The sequence below is a fragment of the Pezoporus flaviventris genome, unplaced genomic scaffold, assembly GCF_033815535.1.
Source record: "Pezoporus flaviventris isolate CSIRO_AGI_PZ_B2104156 unplaced genomic scaffold, CSIRO_AGI_Pfla_v1 ptg000023l, whole genome shotgun sequence".
Classification (NCBI taxonomy): Eukaryota; Metazoa; Chordata; class Aves; order Psittaciformes; family Psittacidae; genus Pezoporus; species Pezoporus flaviventris.
This window is the reverse complement of record NW_026892571.1, coordinates 15786766-15807038: the sequence shown is the minus strand read 5'-3', so window position 1 is coordinate 15807038 and position 20273 is coordinate 15786766. Positions and strand designations below refer to the sequence as shown.

Genomic DNA, 20273 nt, shown 5'->3' with positions numbered 1-20273 from the left:
ACAAGGAACACAACAGGAATCAGCATACCTTTAAAGAGTGAAAAGCACCCTTCAGGTAAGATGTTCCAATTAAGCACCTTTCTTTCAAACAAATACTGGAAGACAGCATTAGTCCTTGACTAAAATACACCTTCTTGTGGCTTCAAATGGAAATCAAAGACTGATTTATAATCACCGTGCCTTTTGCCACCAAGATGGGAAAGGTACATTCACTGGACCTTCAAATTATATTCTGATAAAATACATGAGGCTCAGGTGAATCCCCTTCAAGAGCAACTTTAGCTGGGTGATGCAACCAGCAATTAAGATACTAAAGCTGCTAATACACCTCCAGTAATTGTTTTCCAAGTCACACCCAAGCACCTCACTTCATCATGGAATTGGTGTCTGCTAAAACAATGCCCAAACACAACTCCCAGTTTCCCAAAGCATGGGCCAGCTCTATGTAATTTGGGAATCTGCACTGGGGCAAGTGATTTTGCTCTCCCCAAACAGCCAAACCAGGATAAGTGGGGAGAACAGCAGCTAAATCACACCTATTGAGATACTTGTCTTGTTCTAATCACCTCACACCATAAATTTATCCTGTGATTCCACATTCACTTTGTCAATAGAAAAGAAACTACAACTGTTACACCCTGGTTAAGTGTAAGGTTATTTATTCCATGAAGACAGGAGTAGTTATGACAGTAACATTAACTTCAGATAATATTGATTACATAGCCAAGGGATACACTGAAAATTATAATGTAGATCTGGAACTTGGAATGCTTAAGGTGGTTTCCACTGAGCTCTCACCCCTGATGCTTCTTCTCAGTGCCATGATGCTGTACCCTGGGTTTGTTAGGATTGTGTTCAATCAGCCAGTCAGCAAGCCAGATCTGTGGAACAAACCCACAAACACTTTCAGTGTTCTGTTGTCTTCTGTTAAGTGTATGGGAGAATATTAAAAGCATTATTTGAAACTTGATCCAGAAACTCTCCTGCCATGCTGTGAAACAGATTTTTCAGGAAAAAATAACCTGTTTTCTCAAAGTGTTCTTTTAAATCCTCAATGCTTATATTGCTTTCAAACTATTCACACTGACCTTTAGAAAACTTCCCCTGGCAATGTCTAGCTTTGTGTATGTATGAAAACATGTGATCCATACTTCAAATAACCTGGTCAACTCTATTTTGGACTGAGGCTGTACAATATGCATGAAACTGCTAAATGAAATACTACTCATGACAACAGAGATACTTTAGCTAAGAATTAATTAATTAAAAGTGACAGTCTTTTGCACTGAAATCACCTTATAGTACCTAAAACATTAACCCCAAACATGGTTACTTCTCTAAATTCATCTTTTAAGTGTTCCAGCCCATTGTACTTACATAAGAATGTGCAAGGGAGGAATGGCGTAATTTCATCTGCCACTCCTGGCCTGGCCTTAGGCAAAATAACCCTTTACCTCCATTTCTCCACTTGTAAAGAGACTTTTTAACACATCCTTATTTACTTCACAAGGCTCTTGATGATTAGTTTCTGGAATGCTACTTCATAGCTTACTGTGAAGTGGAAGAACTGACAGGATAGTAGACCAGTAAGGTAAGCAACGCTCTCCTTTTATTACCAGGTACAAACACAAAAGCCCAAAGCCCTTAGAAAGACTATTTGGTGGTAAAAACAAAAAAAATCACCCCAAATTCAGCTACAATTGGTGTGGCCTTTGGGCAAAGGGATGGATGAAAAGACTTCTTCATCTCTGCTTTCTAGATTTCTATGGTAACAGTGCCAGACATCCAGATCAAGTGCACAGGTTATAAAGCTGGAACAATCAAAGCACATTTAATCTGACCTCGTGTATATCACATAGAGACACCCCTGAATTATTTTTCAGGCTTTTCTTCTGAAATGTATCTTGTAAAAAATGTGATGTTGATTAAAAACCTGATAATGAACTAGAATCCACCACAGCTGCCAGTAAGTTGTCACACTGATACGTTATCCACATTCTTAAAGAAGCATGAGTGTGAACGACTTGAACTTTAAGAATACAAAGAAACATTTACCGTATTTTTTCAGAGGAAAGTAAGCTAATTTTGTTTAGGGACTGAGGAAGACACCAAACACCACCAAAACAACAGGAAATTAACCTTAGGCTTTCCACTAAGAACTGTAATTTGAATGACATCCATGGTTAAAAGGAATAATATGTGAGAGAAGGGCAAGATGCATCAGCTTGATAACTGGAAAGGGGTCACAAGAAGTTTGTGCACATCAGGTGGGGTCACAAGAAGTTTGTGCACATCTGGAAAGGGGTCACAAGAAGTTTGTGCACATCAGTTTTCTGCACATCAGGTTAACTACATGAGATGGGTTTCACTTCAAAGAATCATAACATTTTCATGTGGAACTGTGGAGCAACTCAAGTGAATGCTAACCAATGCTGCATATAATAGTTATATATAAATAGTCAAAATAATAGGTTATTCAAATGAAGGATTAATATTAAATAAGCACAATGACACAATATAGACAGCCTTGCTAAGAACTCTATAGATTTTTACTCAAGTGTGTAACTACCACCAGTGTGACTAACATCTAATCTCACTTAGCATCTACTGTATGAGTTATTTCATCTCAAACTCATCTCAGAAACAGTAAATTAACTAAAAACTTCTACATGACATCATACACATGCTTACCTTTCCAGCCATCTGTAACAACCGCATGTTAGAAAGAGTTTTACAGAAACCACCCAAACCCCCTCTCCCCATCACTTCATAAGGCTGATTTCTTTTAGTGCTGGCCCTCATTTCATCTGTTAACAAACCAATCGGTGTCTTGAAAGGCAAATGTTATCTGATTAGCTCATTAGCAGGTAGCTAAAACAGCACAAAAGAGTAGCTTTCCTATATACAGGGACTTCCCTAACACAAAGTAGGTGTATCAAAAAGCATACAGCACAACACTGATTTACTGTACGTACGTACCATTGGGTCTGCTGGCTTCTCTTTACACAGTGCAGTGAGCCCAGCTAGTAATGTGGGCTTTACATAGAAGTTCAAGTAATCCCTGGCTCTCTGTCCAGTTGGAACCGGCTCCACAATCACTGTAAGGAGCAACCACAGGTGTTGGGAAGCAGCTTGTAGGGTGATTAAAAAAGGCATTCTTTCAAAGGTTGTTTCTATGCATGCTTCTATTTTCCTTAATAAGTTAATAATACATAATGGTTTTTATATGTTGTCTCCCACAACAAACTGCAAAGAAACTACCCAAACTCCTTTACGATGTCCCTGAGGTAATCTTACTAACTATAGCAAATTATGAAGGAGAAGGAAATCAGATCATCTTGAGAAAACCTATATCCTTGAAGATGCACTGGGGGCAGGAGAGAAACAGTACATCCCATGTTTAGTACAGTACATCCTTCTTGCAGCGTAAAGCTGGTTTCTGAAGACTCCTAAAAATCTCACCTGAAGTCCTGCTTTGTTATTAGGGTGAGGAGAAGAAACATGGTTTATAATGGGTAAGGTTTGCAGGGAAGTGCAACATCTTTTACTAAACTGATACACTTGACAAAACCACAAGTTTTTTCTGTCAAAGAGAAAAGGCATCATTCAACTCCTACATTACAAACAAGAGATCCTCTCCCAGCCCTTTAAGATTTCATGACACATTTCTCTGGCAATTCCACATTAACTTTGGAATTGTACTATGAGGGCATCCAGCTGCTGTTGAAGAGGAATTACTCAGCCTGAGCCCAAGAAGAGTCAGTCTTCTCAAGCCAACAGACATCCCTGGGGGCTGACAGTGCCAGAAGCACGTGCTGGAAAGAGCTTCCCCCTTTCTCTCATTTACCAGGTTTGCTCCACTTCCCAGACCACAGTTTAAAAAGTAGAAGCAATCCCTGTAACTATAATGGCTCTTCAGGTATGTTTTGGTATGCCTTTCCTTAGTAGAAAAGCTTGTGCATAAAGACTCACATTCTCATAAAGCAAACAAGCTCAACCTCTTCTAAATCCAATTGTATCTAGAGTCTGGGCAGAGACAAGTTTTAACAGGGAAGGACACTATCCTCCAAAGACTGGCAGTGTATTATTTGTACCATTTTACCTTCTGGAAACATGAATCTGATTTCTCTTTCTGCTGTGGAAATGCTGCGACTGCCATGAAGCCCATTCCTCAGGTCATCAGTCCCATAGATTGCTCTTAAGCTAAGAACAGGAAAAGTAACTGCTTGGTAAGCAACTGAAAACCCCTGCCAGGAGCATATAAAATCAATGTATATGGACTAATTAACAAGGCATTGGCTTGATCTTGGCTTTAAACAAAATAAGAAGCTATCTAAAATATATGTTTATGCACTCAGCATCCCCCATTAAATGAATTTTGCATACTAAAGAACAAAGGTGGAAAGTTTTGAGTCTAAAGTGACTCCAAATCTGTATCTCTAACATAAAACCAAAAAGGAGAGGAATTCTAGCCTCAATTGAGAGAATTACAAGACCCTGCTGGCTTCCCAAGGCCAATCCATGAGTTACCTGTAAGGGTGCGTTATCTTAGCTCTTATGCTGTTTGATGGTCCAAGCAGTTCTTTCCAGTATGAGACTGCACAATATCTGGCAAGAACCATAGCAACTATTGGTCCAGAACTCATATAGGCTGTTAAATTAGGAAAAAACATTTTTCCATATTGGTCTGCATAAAAGTTGCTACATTGCTCTGGGCTTAACTGCAGCTTTCGCTTCTAGAAAGTGGAAAAGAGAAACAAAGAATTAACAAAGGCTTGCTAAACGAAGAGAGTTTGCTACCTCAGATACAGTCCTGTACTGTGTCCCATCTTCAAATGCAGGAGAACAGACACAGAGCCATTCCCAGCCTAATTTGATTCTCCAAGATCTGATCCTCTTCAAGACACAGAGTAACAAAGAGCAAGAGTTTTCCAAGTTAATTAAGCGGACAAATAGGCTGTTTGAATAAGGTGCGCTTTTGGCCTACGCAAACTACAGCATTTTGTAACTGTTGGATGACTTAAAGCACAGTCAGAGCACCGCACAGAGAAAGTGAAGAGCATTACAAGGGCAGGATTTAATTATTCGCCTGCTCCAGCGTAATGTTCTACTTTTAAACCATTTTCTCCTCTGCCCACACTGGTACTTATGCAATTGTTCTATTTTTCAGGCTTTCTGAGTCTCACAATAGCTACCTACCCACATGTGGCCAGGATTAGGACCAGGACTAGGTTTGGGAGGTTATCAGTAGGCACAGGGCAGTCAAGAAGAGAGAATTTAGAGAATTACTGTGAAGTTCATTCTTTGAGCCTGAACTGGTGCAGCACAAGAGCACCATGAATTCTGATTCCTAATGACTTTGGTGCCAAAAGTCACTGCAGACGTCAGAAGATGCTATAAACACCTTGTCATTAAAAATAATAATAAAAAAAAATTTAAAAAATATTTTTTTTTCTTATATTTTGTATAAATAAAAAAGGGAAGAAATTAAAAAAGAAGAAATATGGAAAAAGCGGAATTTGAAGAATAAGAAAAAATACTGCATTTCCAGGGAAAAGAAAGAAAGGTGGAAAAGGAGGGGGGAAAAGGAAGGGGGGGGGGGGAGAGGGAGGGAAAAGGAGGGTGAAAAGGAAGGATAGGGAGGGGGAAAAAAGAAGAAAAATGGGAAAAAATGAAAGAAAAGGAAGTAATAGAAAAAATGGGGGAAAAATGGGGAAAAGGGGGACAAGAAAAGGAAAAAGAAAGGAAAAGGGAAGGGAAAAGGGAAGGGGAAAGGGAAGGGAAAGGGAAGGGGAAAAAGAAGGGGAAAAAGAAGGGGAAAAAAAAGAAGAGAAAAAAAGAAGGGGAAAAAAGAAGGGGAAAAAAGAAGGGGAAAAAAGGGGGAAAAAAAAGAAGGGGAAAAAAGAAGGGAAAAAAGAAGGGAAATGGGAAGGGAAAAAGACGGCGCTGCTTTGCGCAGTCACGGGCGAGGCCGGCGGCAGGAGCGGGGGCACAGCGCCCTCCAGCGGCCCGCCCGGCTGGGCAGTACCCGAGCTCGGCACTGGCGAGCCCCGCCGAGCGGCGGGGAGCGCGTCCTGGCTGGCACCGGGCAGCGCAGGCGGGGCTTGGCCGTACAGGCCATGACCACCGGCACAGTGACACAGCGGTGTACGCTCTACTTGGAAGAGTCTGCATCTCTGCGGCGTGTGTTTGCTAAAGCCGAGTCTGTTGACAAAGCCTGTGTTTTCTGTGTCAGCAAAAACATCGGTGCGGTCGGTCCGGTCCATGCGGCAGTAAAATGGAATCTGGCAGCAGTGGTTGATGATGTGAAAAATGTAAGTTCATTTTTAATCACTTGCTTAACTGCTGAAGTCTTGCTCTGACTTACAAAGTGCAGTTATTTCCTCTAGAGCCTGTTACCTGAAGGATCATGAATCCCGACCTGAGGATGACATCCTCTATTTCTTCTTCTTTACGAACAACATCTGGTTTGATGACGGCCAGAGTTCTTTCCACAAAAACCTGAGGTTCGGGCGTTAACATCTGCATCCTGGCTTCTAAACTGGACGTCATGTGCCCCTTTCCCACTGCAAGGACACCAGGGCAGGAGTTTCACTGTGTAAGAGCAGAGAGGGTCACCCCCATGCCACAAAAGCCATGTGAGGTTTACTCTGGGTTAGTTAGCTCTGTAGTTCCCACTCCCATTTTTCAGTGCAGAAGCACTTTGTGGAAAAGAAGCCAAAAGTCCAGTGTTATTATAGTTATATATTCAGCGTAAATAAGATGTAAACTGCTCTAACATTTCACTAGGACAATACATGAGATAGATAGTGTTACCACACACCTTGCTGCGCACATCCCCATCCTCCAACTGTGTGTTCCCACCCCAAATCTGTGTTCTCTTGCCTGCAGGTTGTGGTGTGGGATGTACTACCCAGAGCTAGTCCATCTGTAAGCCCCAGGGGACTTCTTGTTACTTAATTCCTGTATTTATGGACTCAAAATCCAGTTTTCTGAGGCCATTAGGAAGCTATCAGAACACAGAATTGTTCTGTGATCAGCAGAACTAGTGCAGATAGGCTCCCCATGGACCTGTGAGCGCTTGTGACCTCCTCTTCCCCCTCGCCCCTTCACCTCCGTGCTCCCAGCCCCACATCTCTCCCCACCTGCACCCCACAAGACACGGTACACAGCCAGCCGCCGGCTCCCTTCTGCAGAAACCGATGCAATTACTCAGCTAACCCTCTCTTTTAGATCTTTTAGAAAGATCTAAAGCGATCTTTCCTGTACCTGTACTTTGGAGGTTCCCCGTTCTCTTTCAAATCTGGTTGAACAGACTGCAGCCGCCATCAGGGAGGAAGGCGCACAGGACCGCGGGGCTGCCTTTACCTGCGCACCGGGCTGAAGGCACCCACGGCCCCCGGCGGCACAGACTGCACCAGAGACCCGAAGGAGCGGCTCTCCCTTCCCCTCAGACCCCTCCCCGCCTGCCCTGAGGGAGCTCCACCCGCCCGGTCCCCCCGCCGGGCCTAACCCGGGCCCACGCCACGCACCCTCTCGCTCCACCGCCGTTGCTAGGCGACGGCGAGGCCGGCGCCAGAGCGGCCACAAGATGGCCTCCGCGCCCCTCGGCTGTGCGCTGGGCAGGGGGAGGACCCAAGATGGCGGCTGGGGAGCTGACAGCAGGAGGCTGACAACCCCAGGGCGGATAACTGAGGGTCACATCTACGTGTTCATGAGCACCTTGTGGGACACGGAAATAAGGAAGGGAGCAGCGGGAGCGCTATAAAAGCCGTATTTCTCTATTTTTACAAAGGTTTATGTTGGTTTTACCTCACACACAGGGCTGCTGAGGGAGTCTCACAGCAAACGTTCATAAACTGAGGTAGCGCTTTGTGTTGAAGAAGATGCACAAAAGGCCTTCTTCGGGGTATTTAAATATTAATATTTATCGCAGGAGCGTGCCTGAGGTTTCCTGTTTACATGCCTGATTGACACCAGCGGGATCAGCGTACAGCACGCAGCCTTCTGGCACAGCAGACACACTAACCTGAATGTGTAGCTCTCCAATGTTGCAGTGTTTTTTGTTGATTTCTCTGTGCGGGTGTCTACTCAGAGCTACTTACCACAAAAACAAACACATAATAAGTAAGAAACAGTTGCTGTTTTCCAGGTTAAACCATAATGAGGTGAACCACGGAGCTGGGGAAGCTTGGTTCCTGTGGATCTCTACCAGCTCCACCACCACTGTGCCAGTGTTTGCTCCCAGAACACTCCCTATTTCCCCAGCTCTCCAGGGCTGCTCCTACTTGGAGCAATTACAGTGCAGTCCCTGCACACCCGATGTGCTCATCCATGCCATAGCTGAGCCCGTGGCCTGGAATCCCAAGGGCTGGGTGCTCAGGTATCTGCAGCCCTGCTGCCGTCCGCTCTGTTTGCTGGGGCTGAACGCAGGCCAGCTGGCCCTGCGCTATCGGGTGTGCAGCGGCACCGATAACTGCGCCACGCTCCTCCTCATCCCCTCTTAGTGCCCATTTATCACAAGTCGAAGGATCCGAGGTGCTCCCGACACCTCTGGCCTGCTCCTGAACTCAAGTTCACCAATGAACACAAGTATATCGGCTTCAATTTTTACTGAACTCAGACTGAAAGTAAAGGAGAAATCCCCCAAACCCCCTCACTTTAAGAGCCACAGATGCTGACATTGTACCCTGGTTAGCAGAGGAAAGAGCAAATGCTGTTTATAGTGTAAGAAGAATCCACTTTGCCTTTATCTTCTTCATGAGTAATGTAAATAATGTGAAAGTAGAAATGAGAAACAAAACTATTTCCTTGCAGCCACTTTGGAAAAAAATGGAAAAAACTATTTCCTTGCATATTCCAGTTTGGAATATGTTCGAAATGCAAAGGCTGAAGTCTTTATTCGCATACCTTAAAAACCAAATAAAGGTCCTGAGTGTACAAGATGGAGTAATTCAGATGCAGACTTTGTTCACTGATACAGGCACTTGGTATTTCTTCCATAGGGATACCTTGTACAGTATGGAATCTGAAGACATTATGAACACTGCAAGGACACAGAGATAATGGATAACATTTAAAAGTATTAAACAGAAAGGCTGATGGAAAGAGTTCACCGTTTTGTTTTAGTTCAGTTCAGAGTTCATTTAGGAAGATGATTTCATTTCAAAGTCAATGAGCACCAGTCTGACAGCTTGGATTTTAATTCAAAGGCTTCCTCAGCCTGGATGAACGCTTCAGAATTGTGATTACATAAGAAATGCTGAATTTAATATCTGTGTAAAACACTGCTTCATCTCCTGCAGTTTCTTTATTGTGGGCATGCTTTATTCAGCTAACCAAGCTAAGAAATCAATCTCTGTGTGCCTTTGGATGCTGCAGCTTAACCGGGACTAGGGTTCTGTGCGCTCTGCCCGCACCAAAGGCCCTCGCTCTGTGTCGGGGTTTGGGCTCCTCGCTGTTTCCAGAACCATTTCTGGAGGGCGGAGATTGTCTAATTTTAGTACCTCGGAGAATCCTCTGCTCTCCAATGAGCGGGCGGCTGCATCTGGAGCTGCAGCCAATGACACCGGGCTTCCTGCGGCTTCGCTTCCCACGATGGTTTAATAATGCAGCCTTGCGAATTTAAAGTGGCCCCGCATGTGAAGAGAAAATACCCTCGTGTGTTCCCTAACGACGACACTGTCTTTTTACAGTAGTAGGGTTCTTCTAAAGCCTCGGATTCCATAAACTTGACTTTGCAACCCTGTGTTAGCATCGTTATCTTGTTTTTATTATCTTTATAGTGCTTGAAAAAATGTCTGTGTAACTAAAATGCTGGCCTGAGGCACCTTCCCTAACATCTGCAGGCCAGAGGTGTGCTTTTAAGAAAGGAAACAATAAAAAAAAGGGTAAAATTACACTGACAATGAAATAAACCATGGCGGTTCTGAATACTTCTTAGGGCATAGCTTTGCTGCTGTATCTTATCTGTTAAGCTGTTTAATCAGCCTTGGTTCTCTCGCTTATTTTTAGCTGGCGTGGAATATAACAACACTGAAAGGCTGTGGCTGCAGGTGCATTTGCACAGTCAAGTAACAACAGAAAAATAACTTTTGAAGGAGAAATATTACTCCAGAGCTTTGTACTCCAACACTGCAACAAGGAGGATAAACTAATGGCTGGAAGACTGGTGAAAAAAGGACAGAAAAACAGAATGATGAAAATAACAGAGTGAAGAAAAGCTAAAGAAGCAATACAAACTAGTTGCATTGATTAAAAATGCAGCTTGCACATCCTTTAGCTTTACTTGCATTTTGACATTAAGCACAGAAGAACGTATGTGCTTTAGCAGCAATTTATTAGCTATACATTTACTACACACAATTTTAATCCACCACTGACTTCTTTGCTTCTGTCTCTCATGATAAACTGTCACACCCACAGCACCAGCTTACGTTCAGCTTGCTTCATCCATCCTTACTTTTGCAGTGTGAAGTGTCTCTGGCGGAAACCCTGTCATCAAGCAAACTTCCTCTCCTGCAAGCCAGCTCACTCTTCCATTTCTGCCTTCTTACAGCTAAGCATTTCTACTGCAGCTTATCTGCCCTCCTGTATTCCTAGCTAGCTTTGCATTGCTGCTGACTAACCCTTGGCAAGCCTCTCTTTCTGCTCTCCTCTGCTTGCTATTGCACCATTTTCTTTAAAGTTAAATTTAAAGTACTCTCCTGATGCTTTCCCTTTCTACAAATCTCTAAGCAGCAATAACAGTAATATTATCTACATATCTTCCGTAACTCCATCACTTGCCTTATTAACCTCACTCTGTTTCATTTCCTGATTTTCCTCACACCCACTCTTCCATTTGTTCGCAGCTTTAGTCATTGGGTCTGCTGTGACCCCCCAGCACCCACACAGATATGCTGGTCTCTTTTAAATACTAAGGAGAAAAAGCCAACATTTCTGTTGCAAGTCTTCGGTAAAAGTGCCTCCTGTCAGCTTACTTTTACAAGTCTTCCAATGGCATCTCGTCTGGTTCTACCCTAAATCCTCTTAAACTTGGTGTTCCTTCCTCCTGTCATCGGGAAGTTTCTCAACCCATCTTAAACCAATCTCTTCTTTGGCCTTCAGCCACGTGTAGCATAGCCAGCTCATCTCTGATCTTCGCTTGTACAGTTATTCTCACCTATTGCTTCTCCAGTGACAGTTTCAGCTTGGCTTGTCAGTACCTTCCCCTATATTTTCTCCTGTCTTCTGCAAGAGCAGTGGTGAGCGCTGACCCTGACTCTCCTCCCTTCCCTTCTAGCTCACAGCTCAACATCCTGATGCACAAATACAGGTGTTACTGCCTCCATTCAAACTTCAGGTGTCTCCATCGTAATTTAAAGTTCTGGCAGTGAGCATGTATAAAGCAAACCCTCTGTCTGTAAACCAACCACTATTCTACTGAGCTATTTTATGGCCCACTGGCAAAGGAGCAGGTAGAAACTGACAGCCAGGAACGTGGTGTTTGAGCTCAGATTGCTCTGAACTGCTGTGGGAATCTCAACCAGGGCACGATCTTTGTTATTTATTGACGTGACTGGGAATCTCACTCAAGCTCTCGTCTCAGTTATTGTTGACATCCTTTTCTCTGGCCTCAACAGATAGAGCATTTGCTTCTGCTCAGAAAGCTCTGCAACACCATTTTCTTATTTTTCCAATGTTAGTTCTCCACCCCTTTCCAGAGCCAGTCTTCTCTATCACACACAAAACTGTTGCTCTTCAATTGCAAGCCCTTTCACACGCTGTTCTGGTCCCAGGTACCTTTTGTTTCACACTGAAAGGCTATTTCCTGCCAGCCTGTACAACTGAATCCCACTACTGCACTTTCAAATAGGGTCTCCTGCTTTATCCCACCTCTTTGCACAGGCTCAGGTCCTGCTGAACACCTATAGAAGTTAGCATTTCCAACTGATTTTCTATAAAATTCCTCCTCATCTGTATATAGACATTCTGTATAGATACTGCATGTAGATATTAGAGGTTTACCTAACCTTTTGGAACAGCAACAATTGCATGCTTTGGCTCTTTCATTGTTCCACATAATGTTTAACATAATACTAGCTTGGATTATCCCTGAGGCCACTAAGCTCAGAGATAAGTATTCAGTGTGATACTACCCACAATGAATAAATGAGTGAATAAACCAATAACACCCTTTTATGTGGCAAATTGCAAGAGGCAATCAGTTAAATAAGGTTATTTGTTTTGTAAGTTATATTGTCAATGCTTCCTTAAATGCATCTTCTCACCATCTTAATTCCATGTAGCAAAAAGCATCCTTTTGCCATTCTTATTTTCTTACTTTCAACTGTACCATTAAAATCAATGGGCTTACTTGCATAGTTATCAATAACATTTATTTATACTGTGCATAAAGACTATCTCAGGCAGAAGCTTCCTATAGCATGGCATTTTGTATATGGTCAGCAGCCTGTGACCTGACCATACACAAGTAAAATTCAATTGAATTTCAGTCAACACCATGAATAATCATAGTAATTACAGGATTAAAAAAAAATGGCAGACAGAATGATAGCTTTTTTCTCAGCAGTAAATGTGTCATGTAAGGAGAATTACCACCCAAGCAGGTATGTGTGTATTTTGCTTTGATTAACCACAGGCTTTTAGTGGGGAGTGAAATGCAAGGCCAGAACCCAAGTCACAACCCAGAGGAATTCTTTAAAGTTACCAGTGGCATGATGGGGCCTGGAGAGACAAATACTAATCCTAACAACACATGTTCTCGAGTTTCTCAGTCTTCTGTGTCTACCTTGTCACTCACACCAGTCACAGTTTTCGAACCAGGGTGTTTAGCCAGTGTACAACTACTCTAATATACTGCTGTTGGCTATGGGACATAGAAGGCATCAAACAGCTATTATAATGGGGCTGCTGGGAATCACAGAGAACCCTAGGAACTGCTGTTTGGAATTGCCAAGATGAGAGATTGAGATGGACCTGACCAGGAGAAGTGGGCAGTTGGAAAGGAGTACATCGTTAAAGAAAGCAGGAAAAGATGTGCTGAAGTACCAGTGCAAGGGCTCTGAAAAGGGAGACAGGTTGAAGAAATACAAAGGAGCTGTTTGGGGCTGTGAATCTTGCAGGGGAATTAAGTAATAAAGAGATCATCAAAAGCACTCAGGTTACACCCATCAGCAGAGCCTAGTCTTACATGACAGACTCATACCAACTACCGCCAAGTTTACTCTCAGGTGCTGGTCTATAAGCTTGTAACTTCATTACAGATGTGTTTTGCAGCCAGGTGACTCTGCTGCATACATAAAAACCTGCAGAAAGAGGGTGGACAGAGCATAAGAGCAGTAGTAGCATTTACTGCTTCAGCCAGTCCAGTTAGAGCAACCTGCAAATATCAGTTTGACCTTAGATTCCCTGTGGCGACTTAAGCAAAAGCGTGGCATTTTCCAACTGAAGCAGCTAGCAGCACTGTGTAAATGAACACAGCCAGCTGACAGACAGTAGCTTAGTTGTTTTTCATCATAAACTTTACCTTTTTGGTACAGACCTGATAGGTTTACAGTTTCAGCAAAAGCTGCCTAAAATACCACAAGTTCTCTCACTGGATGTCAGGCAAGTTCCTCTGAGATGGTATAATTAGGCTAAAGACTACCTTAGAAAAATTTCTTTGCCTTTAATGTTTTATTTAAAGTTCAATGCAAGAAAAACGATTTAAAATACATCCTCATAAAGATGAGTATCTTTATCAGTAACATGTATACCTCATCCTGCAGGCATTACAATTATCAGGTGTACTGGTTAGGTATTCTTTGTACTCTCTTTACTAGACCTGAGCTCATATATTAGCCTGAAGAGCTGGTTGTAGAGCTTGTCCATAGCATACCCTGTCCCTGTCAGCAGATCTGGCTGAGATTAGCATCTCTGAAGATAAAATTCTGCACTATTGTAGCTTGGGCTGAAAATGTGCAGGATTATTTTCAAATGAATATCCATTATGCATAGAGCATCTGGTTGATACATCATATGTGTCACACCAGGCTTAGGTATTGTTGGACACTTAAACTGCTATAATAGTCTTTCACTTGTGAGCAGTAAACAGGTGCTGTGTGTGGGGGGAAGATTTACAGAAGCAAATAACTTTTATGGATGAGGATTTAAAATCCAGGTATTGTAAGAGAATCAGTTGTAATTCCAGTAACAAATACAATGCAAGTCTTGGTGCTCATGTGCACAGGTATCAAAGCAGAAAGCTCAGCTTGGACCAGAGATAAAGTGATGCTTGTGGCAAGCACTAAGTGAGAGTGGTTTGAAATTGGCTATTGTATTGAAGGCCTATTTTTTTATACTACCTCCCAATACTAAGAGCAATTTCTGGTTTTCTCCCCACTTCCCCTTCTGAGCTCTGGCTTAGGGTCTGAAGCAATTGAATGTTTTATTAAAGAAAGAAGGGAGGTTCAGACCCTTATCCTGTTGCTTTTAATGCTCATCTTTACTGCTCTGCTTATTGTAGTGCTACAAAGCTTACAAAACCAAACCTCATTTCCCCTGTTTGACCAAGTTCCTACTTCAGCAAATGAATCCTGGAGAGGATAGAGCGCTCTAAAGGCGGTTCACTGAAGGACAGCCTGGATCCTAGGCCTAGACTTACCAACAAAATGTATTGCCAGTTTATTTTTATTCACAAGTAGCTACGTGCCCCCTTTCTGACTTGTAATAGCAGATGAAATAGGGAAGTTGAGACAGAGGAGATATGTAACAGAAGGTGGAGCAAGAAAGTAATGATGCATAATGAAAGAATCAATGATGCATATACGCATCATTATCACATATATTCATTACCAGACAAAATCAGGTAATAATGGTTACTTTCTGCCCAAAAGCAAAGGGCTTAACTTTTTTTTAAGGCTGTGTCAGTGAGCTTTGGCTGTCTGTCTGTCCAAAAGCCAAACTCTGTGCCTTTGACATGGACAAATAGGGTATTAGGAACACATCTTGTATGAGAATTCAAAGTATGATTGCAAGCAGTCGCTTTCTGCACTCTTCACGGGCAACTTCGCCAACAAGGCTGATATATCTGTGGGCAAAAGGAATTTAAGGCCTCAGCACGCTCAGGGCACGAGCTCCGGAGTTATGTAATATCCAAACCCAAGTTTCCATTAAAAAAATAACAAAAATCTGGCCCTCTCGGTTGCAAAACCAGCAGAGCTGGAAACATGAGGTAAACCTCTCACACTGGGGTAACTGACTCAGTGTACACACCACACCTTGAGCTGAACCACTGTAAGTAAACACCGCGCTCAGCTCACAGCCGTCTTTCCACAGCTTCACCGCGCGGGACCCGGCGGGACTGAACCGCGGTAGCGCGGCAGCCTCCGGCTATAGCCCAGCCTCTGCACCTCACCGGTTGTGCTTCCCCCCTGCCACGGGTGTGGTGTTCGTGAAGCGCCTCATGGGGACGGTAACGTTCAGCACGGCGGTGCGACGCCCGCCACACAGGGACAAGGCACGGCGGTTGAGGCGCGGGGCTGCCCGGCTTCCCCAGAACGGCCGGTACCGCCGGTGAACGGTCTCCGAACTCCTCCCCTTCCCTCAGCCCAGTCCTGCGGGCCGCCATTCGCCTCACCCCGCCCGCCTCACCGCGGCACAACCAGTAGGAACCGCCGAACGACGTGACAGATAGGAGACGGTCACCAACGAGGAAGCGGCTTATTGCTGTGTGGCTGAGGCTCCGGCGGTATAAAGGCGGCCACGCGTTAAGGCTCCGGGCTGGAGAGTACGTGTCTGAGGGGAGGAGGCGGTGGCGCGGCCGGTGCGGAGCAGCCGAGCGCCGCGGGGGACGGGTGTCAGCCCCAGTGTGAGAAGGGGTTTTAAACCGATCCCGGCCGGACCGGATTTTACCGCGAGCGGGTTTTAAAGTGAGTACGGACGGGATGGCGGCGGAAAGGGGAGGGGCGGGACCCGACCGGATCAGACCGGCGCGGTGGGGGGAGCTCTTGGCTGACCCGCGGGCCGCGCTCGTCTCTTGCAGGCGCCTGTCGTCCCTCTCGCCTCTGCGGACGGGGCAGCATGTCCGAAGCGGAGCAGCAGTTGGCGGCCGGTGCCACCCAGAACGGGCACGAAGCGGCCGAGAACGCCGGAGAGCAGCAGGCCGAAACCGGCGGGGCTCCGGCGGCGGCGGCGGGCGCGACGGTGGCGGCAGCGACGGCAGGAACGGCGGCAGCGGGAGCCGGACCGGCAGCGGGAACAGCGGGGACGGCCGCCAGCCAGAACGGCGCGGAAGGCGACCAGATCAACGCCAGCAAGAACGAGGAGGATGCGGGGTAAGCGCCGCGCCGCCCTCGGCGCGCTGAGGCGGGAGCAGGCCGCGCCTCCCCGCTTCCCCCCCCGGGCGCCATGTGTGGCTGCGGAGCGCGGCCGCTAGGCCCCGGCGGGGCCCTTGGTTGGGAGCGGAAGCGAAGCGGGCGGCTCGCAGGGCCCCGCAGCCCTGGGCCCCGCTCCGCCCGGCGGGGGAGGGCGGCGGGCGGCCCCGCTGCGGAGGGATCGGCGGGCGGTGAGCCGGCGGCCCTGCAGCACCAGCGCTTCCTTTGTTCTGGAGCTGCCTTTTGTTGGCGCCATGTGGTGGCTGGGGGAGGGGCGGGGAGCGGGTTTGTTGCCGTCTCACGCTGTAAAATGGAAGAGGATTTACCTCCGTTCCAGTCACCTCCCGCGTTTTCCTCCGCCTTTCCCTTTTTAACGAAGCGAGCGGATGGAAGGAGTTGCTTTCTGTCCGGGGAGGGTGGTTCAAACTTTGTGGGGATTGCATGGCCGATCGCTACCGGCGTCGGTGTGAATGTTGTGTGTAATACGTATAAAACCCCCAATCCTGGCTTTGGAAGCCGGTCGGGATAAGCTGAGTATTTTTTGAGGAGCAAAGGGGAAAATTACAAGATTGAGACGACGCGCGGTGTATTTAAACCAGCAAGAGCTATTTTGGTGTACTTCTTTGCAGCGTTGTCAGAAAACGGCTTATCTCTTGCAAGCAATTCCTGGAGGAGTCAGTGTAGCTTTGCAGTGTTTTGGTAGAGGCATCTTTGTGTATTCTTTCCTGCTCTAGTTGGTTTGTTTGTGAGCGTATGTGCTTGGCTTGAAAATCACCTGCCTGTTTGTCAAGGGGGTCTTTGTTATTCAAGCTACCCCACTTATTTAGTTGGAACTGCCTTTGTTATCCCAGGGCTATGAACGAGCGGGTCAGATCCCTCAGGCTCAACAGAGCTGAAGCCACACTAGTGTAATAGATTTTGTCTGTAAGGGAAGGAATAAAACTTGCACAAGTTTCCTATAAGCTAGGGCCGGATGTACCTTTTGTAGACACTAGAAGGATTGAGAAACAAATCTTTAAACTCTGTGCCAATTTTGTTTACTTTTCGTGTTCTGCCCTGAAAAGTGAGCAGTACCGTTTCTTGCATAGGAGGCGACTATTTCAACCGCAGGTCTATGTGTTGAAACAAGAGCTGTCCAAGGCTAATGTCAGCACCCTGAACTCTGAGTATTTCGTTAAGAGCTGAAACGTGCGTTGATTTAGCTGCACTAATATGCTCTGGAAGAAGAGAAACTACACGTTAAGAGTGCAAATGCGTTTATGTGGCCCCTGAAGGCCAAACCAAATGCTAGGAATTTGGCCTTAATTTCTAAAGGTCTGTGTTGTGTTATTTAAGTATATGTAGGTGTCAGTCATTCCAATTACAAAACAAAGGACTGCAAATTATGAAGTGTAATATTTATCGCTGTGGTAAGAGGTGAATTTTGTATGTGGCAGTATCTGTGTGTGTACCACAAGCCCAACCTGATGGTGTAAAGTTGCTAAAGCTGCTTCCAGACAAATTCGTGTCACCCCACAACCATTGTATTTCTGTTGATAGTTCTGTAAGTGTAGTCAATAATGACAGGGGATGGAAAACCACTGTTGGGCTGTACAGATTATAGCAGCAGTGCTTGGTCAGAAAGCAAGCTGGTGTGATGAGATGGAATCTGTCAAGTTACCTTTCTTTCACCTGTTACGGAAAGGCTTAGTACACTTTGTATGGCCTTTCTCTGTTGTAACAGCTCATGAAGCACACAGACTTAACTTGCGCCTTGTGTTTCATGCTGCACTTGACAGTTAAGCGTGCCCAGTTTGATTAGCCTACAAAGTATGTGGTTATATGGTTTCATTCAGTTTGAGGGGGGGGGGGAAAGGCAAAGAAACCCCAAGCAACCATGTAGATGCTTTTCTGATGCTGCCTTTTGAACATAAATGGATACTGGTTCTAGGAAATCAGTTACACACAAACCCCAACGCCCCCCTCCCCCCCCCCCCCCTTTTAAACAGACTAGTTGCTAAAATGCTGCTGGCTTCTAATGCCAAATCTAGGTTGCTTCTAAGAGTAATGACAAACTGCTTTAATCTGTAAGTCTATAGTTAGGTAAAAAGGCTGGAATGCTTTTAAAAGCTTAGTTTGTTACCTTGGAAACTCTGAAAATAGAAAATACAGCTATGTTATTAATGTTTTAATTTGAAGTGAAGTGCCTTGCTGACTAAGTTTTGTTAACTTCACTTCTATATTGCACTTCACTAGTGTTCAGTTCGAGCTGCTTTAGAGGATATTTTGGGGGGAGGAAGTGGGCAGGGAAGTACTGTATTGTCTCCTCATGAGAGTAAAGACTAGTAATTGAGATACTTCTGTAGTACTGATGATGATAGAACTAGATTCATAACTAAGCAGGAAGAAGTGCACAGCATACTAGTTAAGGCAGGTCCAAAGTCCCATCTGTTGTGACTGTTCTTGGAGGCCATAGATACCTGGTTTAAATCTTGCAGGTGGTTGTTAGGACTAAAACGTTTACTTTGTCCAGACCTTTTGTCCAAATCCTAGAAGAGCTCAAGTATTTTGATGCCTTATTGTATCCTGAATGCTTTCAAAATAGTAGGAATGATCCTAGGTCTTTTCAGGCAGTTGGCAGTACTTGGTAATCAATACTGCTTTGATGCAAGTAACAGAATACTGGTGAAAGAATGTAGGTTATTGGCAAGGAATATTTTGAGCAAATTTTACTGTTCCTTGTAGCCTGCAACAAACCTCAGGGTGCATTGTGTTATTTTCTCCTAAAGGAGGACACCCACCCACCTACCTTTGTGTGCTCTCATAATATCACTAGTTTTTTGCAAGATGCAGAAGTATTTAACTTTCAACAGTTGGTCCTTTTCTGACAAGGCTGCTGAGGTGTGTACCGCTATGAGTGCCTTGCTGCGTGTGCTTTTTTGTAGTACTTCTGAATCTAAACAGCTTTTCTCTCTTTGAAATTTCAGGAAGATGTTTGTTGGTGGCCTCAGCTGGGATACAAGCAAAAAAGACTTGAAAGATTACTTCACCAAATTTGGTGAGGTGACTGACTGTACAATAAAGATGGACCCTAACACAGGAAGATCCAGAGGCTTTGGATTTATTCTCTTCAAAGAACCTGGGAGTGTCGAAAAGGTGAATTAAAGCTTCATATAGAATCATAGAATCGTTAGGGTTGGAAAGGACCTTAAGATCATCCAGTTCCAACCCCCCTGCCATGGGCAGGGACACCTTACACTAAATCATATCACCCAAGGCCTTGTCCAACCTGGCCTTGAACACTGCCAGGGATGGAGCATTCACAACCTCCCTGGGCAACCCATTCCAGTGCCTCATCACCCTCACAGGAAAGAATTTCCTCCTTATATCCAACCTAAACTTCCTCTGTTTAAGTTTTAACCCATTACGCCTTGTCCTGTCACTACAGTCTCTAATGAAGAGTCCCTCTCCAGCATCCCTGCAGGCCCCCTTCAGATACTGGAAGGCTGCTCTGAGGTCCCCACACAGCCTTCTCTTCTCCAGGCTGAACAGCCCCAACTTTCTCAGCCTGTCTTCATACAGGAGGTGCTCCAGTCCCCTGATGTTTCAGATTCTTAACTTTTAGAGGAAGCTTTTCAACTTGAGTTAATCATACCAAACTATTTTTCAGGTTCTGGAACAGAAAGAACACAGGCTAGATGGACGACTAATTGACCCCAAGAAGGCCATGGCAATGAAAAAGGATCCAGTGAAGAAAATATTTGTTGGTGGACTGAACCCAGAAGCCACAGAAGAAAAAATCAGGGAATACTTTGGAGAGTTTGGAGAGGTGTGTAAGATCACCTTACTAACACTGAAACATCCAGTCTCCAGTTGCTGTTTAGTTTACTAGTAATTTGCAAGTGGCAGATTAACTTCAACTGTATTAAGGCTTCT

General features: G+C 44.9%; 2 protein-coding genes across 6 annotated transcripts in view; one reads left to right on the top strand and one right to left on the bottom strand.

The window, feature by feature from the left end:
• Positions 1-642: 642 nt before the first annotated feature.
• Positions 643-7292, bottom strand: NME5 (NME/NM23 family member 5). The gene is made up of 6 exons (XM_061456998.1): positions 7270-7292; positions 6400-6566; positions 4531-4736; positions 4103-4203; positions 2980-3098; positions 643-881 (listed from the first exon to the last, which is right to left on the bottom strand). Exons 2-6 carry the CDS (start codon positions 6550-6552, stop codon positions 795-797), a joined length of 666 nt encoding a protein of 221 aa, XP_061312982.1. The 5' UTR covers positions 6553-6566; positions 7270-7292; the 3' UTR covers positions 643-794.
• Positions 7293-15722: 8430 nt separating this feature from the next.
• HNRNPAB (heterogeneous nuclear ribonucleoprotein A/B) overlaps positions 15723-20273 on the top strand; it is a 30530-nt gene continuing 25979 nt past the window's right edge. For 2 of the 5 annotated variants that reach the window (XM_061456997.1, XM_061456996.1), the window contains exons 1-4: positions 15728-15914; positions 16028-16319; positions 19325-19493; positions 20008-20166. In XM_061456997.1, the coding sequence (XP_061312981.1) occupies positions 16066-16319; positions 19325-19493; positions 20008-20166 (582 nt within the window). In that variant the 5' untranslated portion in view covers positions 15728-15914; positions 16028-16065. Of the gene's footprint in view, positions 15915-16027; positions 16320-19324; positions 19494-20007; positions 20167-20273 lie in introns of all 5 variants that reach the window. The other 3 variants (XM_061456993.1, XM_061456992.1, XM_061456994.1) reach the window with 3 other exon arrangements.

Coding starts and splice junctions, on each gene's coding strand:
- NME5 (XM_061456998.1), bottom strand. CDS start 6,552: ATGACGTCCAGTTTAGAAGCCAGGATGCAGATGTTAACGCCCGAACCT. Junction 4,204..4,530: donor AAGATAACGCACCCTTACAG/GTAACTCATGGA, acceptor TCCTGTTCTTAG/CTTAAGAGCAATCTATGGGA. Junction 3,099..4,102: donor CAGATTCATGTTTCCAGAAG/GTAAAATGGTAC, acceptor TGCTCCTTACAG/TGATTGTGGAGCCGGTTCCA.